This window comes from Quercus lobata, chromosome 2 (genome assembly GCF_001633185.2).
Source record: "Quercus lobata isolate SW786 chromosome 2, ValleyOak3.0 Primary Assembly, whole genome shotgun sequence".
In the NCBI taxonomy this organism is placed as follows: domain Eukaryota; kingdom Viridiplantae; phylum Streptophyta; class Magnoliopsida; order Fagales; family Fagaceae; genus Quercus; species Quercus lobata.
The window spans coordinates 74,971,429-74,977,073 of NC_044905.1; the positions used below are offsets into that span (position 1 = coordinate 74,971,429).

Here is a 5,645-nt window from a genome sequence, read left to right on the forward strand (position 1 = left end):
AGGGGGGTCGTCCACCTCTTCATCAGAGTAGGGCTCCTCTTCTTCATCAACATGAAACTTAAAAGCTTGGGCATAGGCACTAGGGATGTCTCCAACTAGTTTGGCTTTATAGGATGAAGTCCCGCCAACACCTCCACCCCTTTGCGAGGATTCGAGAGGCTGATCCTCCTTAACTTTTTTTTGTACTGCGCTGTAACTCCGGATCCTCTTCACCAAACCACTCACGAGACGCAAACTCACACTCCATTGATAGTATCCCTGTGAAGAAAGGAAGTTATAATATGAGAGTATGAACTTTGAATCAAGAGGCACTCTCAACTCTCAAGCATTATTATCATTGTCCACCACAGAATTTGAATTTTACTCCTTAGAGTTTGAAGATGTTTGGATTTTACACTCCAAATTATGAAATTAGAGTGTAAAATTTAAATATTTCCAAATTTTAGTATTATAAAATCCAAACACCCCTAAATAAAACTCCAAATTGTTTTTGAAAATTTTTTAAAATCTAAATAATCTCATTCTTTAAATTTACCCCAAAAAAATAAAATAAAAAGCAAAGCCTCACAACAAAACTAGTATGTTTTTTTTACCCTTCACTCTCCTTCCCCAAATCAATCCACATCGCGCAACTCAGATAAACCCAAAGCCTCACCGATAGCTCCGCCGTGATGGCTACGCCTTTGACGCTCCGCCGCTGTAGCTCCGCTACTTTCCTCCTCCCTTTGAGTCCACACAGATCAATCATCAGGTGATGAGCTTTGCCAGAGAGTTCACTGTGTTAATATGAGTGAGAGACAGAGAGTGAAATTAAAAAAAAAAAAAAAAAAAAGATTTAATTTGGAGTCCAGGACCTTCATTCTTTCATGGTTGAACGTTGGTGCATCTTCCATGAATTCCTCTGCCAAACGGTAAAATTTCTTTGTCCAAACCTCACTTCATTCTTTTGCTTGAAAAGGGATTACAAAGAAAATAATCCAAAAGAATAAGCTTCAGAATCACCAAAAGAATGCTTTTTTCGATATTTATAGCTTACTGTGTCTGTTAGTGATGCCTCGAACTTCAATATATTCCATTAACCAAATCCTCATTTTATCACACAAAAACTCTGCCTTTCATTCAAAACCATTCCTCAACCTTAATAATTTCATACCCATTTCAACTTTCTCTTCTTCATCACTACAGACCATACAGGATTCAGAATCCAAATCCATCTCAAACCCACTTTACCATTTGCTCCCACAAACCCAAAACCCCAACAACATTGTCAATCTCATTTGTTCAAACCTTAAACAAAATACCCATTTACCTCTTTTTCAAAATGAGCTTAAAGGGCTTCTTCCTCATCTGGGTTCTCATGAAATTTCAAGAGTTCTGTTGAGGTTTCAATCTGATTCCTCATCAGCTCTCACTTTCTTCAATTGGGTCAAGAATGATTTAAGTCTCAGACCCACTATCCAGAATTATAGTATTATTGTTCATATTCTGACTTGGTCTAGAAAATTTTCTCAAGCCATGAACTTGTTGTGTGAATTGATAGAAATGGTTAAGGTTGTTTCACCAGATGATGGTGATGTTTTTGGAAGTTTGGTTTTGTGCGGTGAAGATTGTAATTGGGATCCAGTTGTCTTTGATATGCTTATTAAGGCTTATGTGAAAGCCAACATGATTGAACAAGGTTTTGGGACTTTTAGGAGGTCTGTGGAGGTTGGTTTTGTTCCTAGTGTAGTTGCTTGTAATTATCTTTTGAATGGGTTGGTGAAGCTGAGATGTGTTGATCGGTGTTGGGAGGTATATGAAGAAATGGGGAGAATTGGGATACACCCGAATGCTTATACGTTTAACATGTTGATTAATGTTTTATGCAAGGATCAAGATGTGGATAAGGTGAATGAATTCATAGAGAAGATGGAAGAGGAAGGGTTTGATCCTGATGTGGTGACGTACAATACATTGATTAATAGTTATTGTAGGAAAGGAAGGTTGGGGGATGCATTTTATTTGTATAAGATTATGTATAGGAGGGGTGCATTGCCGGATTTGTTTTCATATACTGCCTTGATGAATGGACTTTGTAAAGAAGGGAAGGTTAGGGAGGCTCATCAGCTTTTTCATCGAATGGTTCACAGAGGGTTAAGTCCAGACACTATGTCTTATAATACTCTTATTTGTGGTTATTGCAAGGAGGGAAAAATGAAAGAGTCAAGGTCATTGTTGTATGAGATGATAGGAAATGGGGTTCGCCCAGATAGTTTTACTTGTCGAGTTGTTGTGGAAGGATATGGAAAGGAGAGTAAGTTGCTTTCAGCTTTGAATTTGCTGTCAGAGCTTGAGAGATTCGAAATTCCTATTTCTCCTGACATTTATGAATATCTAGTGGTCAAACTGTGTGAAGAGAATCGGCCATTTGCCGCTAAAAGTCTTCTGGAAAGAATCTCTCAGTATGGTTATGTGCCTGATATTGATGTCTATAATGAGCTGCTTCTATCCCTTTGCAAATGTAATTATGTGGCAGAGGCATTAGCTTTGAAAGCTGAGATGGTGAATAAAAACATAAAACCCAATATTGTTACATATAGAGCTCTTATAGACTGCTTGTGTAAAATAGACAAAAGTATGGAGGGTGAATATGTAATGAAAGAAATGGTTAAATTTGGTGTGCCACCTGATACGGCAATATGCAAGGCATTAATAAATGGATATTGCAAGGAAATGGATATCAATAGAGCTGAATCACTATTGGGCTTCTTTGCCAGGGAATTTCAAATCTTTGATACTGAAAGTTACAATGCACTTGTGAAAGTCCTCTCTGAGAATGCTGATGTGGCTACTTTGATGGAACTTCAGGATAGGATGCAAAAAGTAGGCTTTGCACCAAATAACCTAACATGCAAGTTTGTGATTGATGGATTATGGAAAGCTACGACACTGGACAAGAACAAGCTTAATCTGGAATGCATGTAGGAATTGGAATTACAGCGGAAAATGCCTTGTGTTCCCTAACTAGATGATCTGGGATTTTGTATATAAATCATCTAACCTCCACAATGCAGACTGATTATGAGCAAAAGGTACTTTGCTGTTTTTTACTGGATTTTTTTCTCTGATTTCCTTATTCTTATTTGGTTATGCATACAGACAAATTTTATTTGTTTGCTGAACAGGAACCTTGCTATATCAGAGGTCCGCTACTTTCAAAGCCCTGTTTGTCAGCCAAATTTTACATCATTGGTGCAAGAAATATTTCTGGTTGTACAGAATTCTGATGACCATCAGAATTTCTCTCTGTGTGGTTGAAATCTAAGAATGGACTTCTGATTCCTTCCTAACATTGTGTTCTACATGGTGGTATGTGATGGAAACATGTCTTTGCATTTCTCTCTCACACACACGCCCATAATTATGTTGTCAAAAGATTCTTCTGACAAACTCGACTTGGTTCTCATTCCAAGAGGAAGGATGTACAAGCACATTGAGTGATCGTGTTGCAAATATGAAGCTTTTAAAGTGTTGGCTAAGAACTATTTGGACATTTGCACCCACTTAAAAGACCGCCACTTGTTGGAAGAGGTGAATATGACTTCTGCAGATGCTGCTGAAAAGTTTGATGCCAAAGACTGGATGGTGACGCTGCAAAGCCTGATTCGAGCTCTAGATGGTGTTAGGGAAAAAGAAGTGCAAGGCAAACAAGGAAGAACACAAGATGAAGAAAGTAGAGAATCATTCTCCAATTGTGATGATGATGAAGATACCAAAAGCAATGATGATAGCTCAAAGGATTGAGATGATGATGAAGAAGATCTCAAAAGCGATGATGATAGCTCAAAGGATAGCGATAAGAAAAATATCTCAGTTAGAATTTACTAGTTCTGATTTCATGATTGTCCATGGAAATGGTTTTGTTATTTGTGGGTGTGTTTCTTTTTCATTTATTTTTCCGGTCAAGTGTTTTAGTGGTATCTGGTGTCTTACCTTAGTTCTAAGGAATTGCTTGTACTTGCCACTCCTATAAATCCAGAATAAATTATTTTGATTTCTATTTTAGCTTATCTGTGTCCTTATCATGATCACTATGTCCCAATTCACAAAACACATTCAGGATTCAGAATCACCAACTTACTAAACAAATTTGGAGATCAAGATGCAAATATGTTGAAGTAGCTACATGCAAGATTTATATCTTAAAGACGAAGTCCGACCTTGGGTTGTGATCAATTACCAATTATTCTGAAAGCTCTAAATATTAAGAAATGATGAATTTAATCATATAAATTAACACTCTCATTTCACTTGTGTGCCCAAACTGCCCTTATTAAGTGAAGCCTAACACATGCAAAAAATTTTAAATGGGAGGTATGGTAAATGGTGGAGATAAGACCTAGGTCACTTGCTTTGATACTATGATAAATTACTGGTTGTCCCAAAGTGTAAGTCATTAAGAAATAGTGAATTTAAAACATATTAATCTAACAGGTTACACCAGCTAGCAGCCAGTATTACATGTATTGCTGAAAATTGACAAATATAGGTGGCCAAAGGCCAATGGAGACCATAAACTTGTGCATTCATAGTGGCAGAAACACTGATAGCTGAGAAACTTGTACTGGTTCACATTATATTCAGCTTTATCTGCTTTCTTTCGAATTCAATATTTTGAGAACTAAATAATATCTGGCATCGTTTGACTTGTTGTATATGTTAGAACAGGAATTATCAGTTCTTTCACGTTGCATAATTAAAAGTCAACTTGAACCTAAATCGTACAAACAAAATGAAGAAATTCATCAAATTGGCAAGTGTATAAATTTTCCTGTGTTACCTTTTTTTTTTTTTGAGAAATTCCTGTGTTACCTTGATTGATAAACTTCTTGAAAATCCATCTCAGCCTTTTTTCTTTTTTTCTTTTCACGAAAAAAGTAGTACTTTTGTTTGACATTAACGAATTCGAGTAGCTTCAGTGAAGGGATTATAAAAGCAGGCCAAAATTGAAAAACAGACAAGTGGGATTGGATTGAGATATGCTACAACTACAAGTTGTTTAGAGTACTGCAATTATTGGGGAAATGTAGATGCCCTATCATTCTTTACGGAACTGTGGCAGAGTAGTGCAAATTTGCAATCACTCTTCATTCTTTTTTTAGGTGATTATACTTTCGGTTCTTGAATTTTTATATAAGTTTGGTTTTGGTTCTTAAGATATGAAAAAGTTAAGATTTAATTCCTGCAATTTCAAAAAGGGAATAGTCGATGGAGTTAATTGGATTTTTTTTTTCTCTTAAAAATGAGGATGCTTTGATTTTAGTTCTTTAAATAAGGTTAGGGTGATTGTGGTCCCTTACATACGTAATTGGTTTGATTTGGTCTCCTGAAAAATAGGGTGCCTTAGGTTGATCATGTAAAGTTGTAAACCCAAAAATAGATGCATTGATTAGCTTGTTCCGTTTTTTAAATTTCATGGACCAAATAGCAGATAATGATATTTTTTAAATTTGAGAACCAAAATCAAACTTATACCAAATTTTAGGAACAAAAAGTCTAATTCACTCTTTTTTTCAGTTAATAAATAATTAAATATGCATTAGGTAGATCTTAAATTTACACTTTATCTTGCTCTTATAAAGGAAGTTCTTGAATTTACACTTAGT

General features: G+C 35.9%; 1 protein-coding gene across 2 annotated transcripts; it reads left to right on the top strand.

Moving 5' to 3' along the window:
- The first annotated feature begins 577 nt into the window (after window positions 1–577).
- LOC115976602 (pentatricopeptide repeat-containing protein At5g40400-like) lies at window positions 578–4,044 on the top strand. 2 transcript variants are annotated; one of them, XM_031097999.1, is made up of 3 exons: window positions 578–3,071; window positions 3,165–3,348; window positions 3,453–4,044. In XM_031097999.1, the coding sequence occupies exon 1, from the start codon at window positions 1,051–1,053 to the stop codon at window positions 2,962–2,964; it is 1,914 nt and encodes a 637-aa protein (XP_030953859.1). In that variant the 5' UTR covers window positions 578–1,050; the 3' UTR covers window positions 2,965–3,071; window positions 3,165–3,348; window positions 3,453–4,044. The 2 variants fall into 2 exon arrangements, with proteins under 2 accessions (XP_030953859.1, XP_030953857.1); XM_031097997.1 differs by having other exon boundaries at window positions 3,165–4,044.
- Window positions 4,045–5,645: the final 1,601 nt, after the last annotated feature.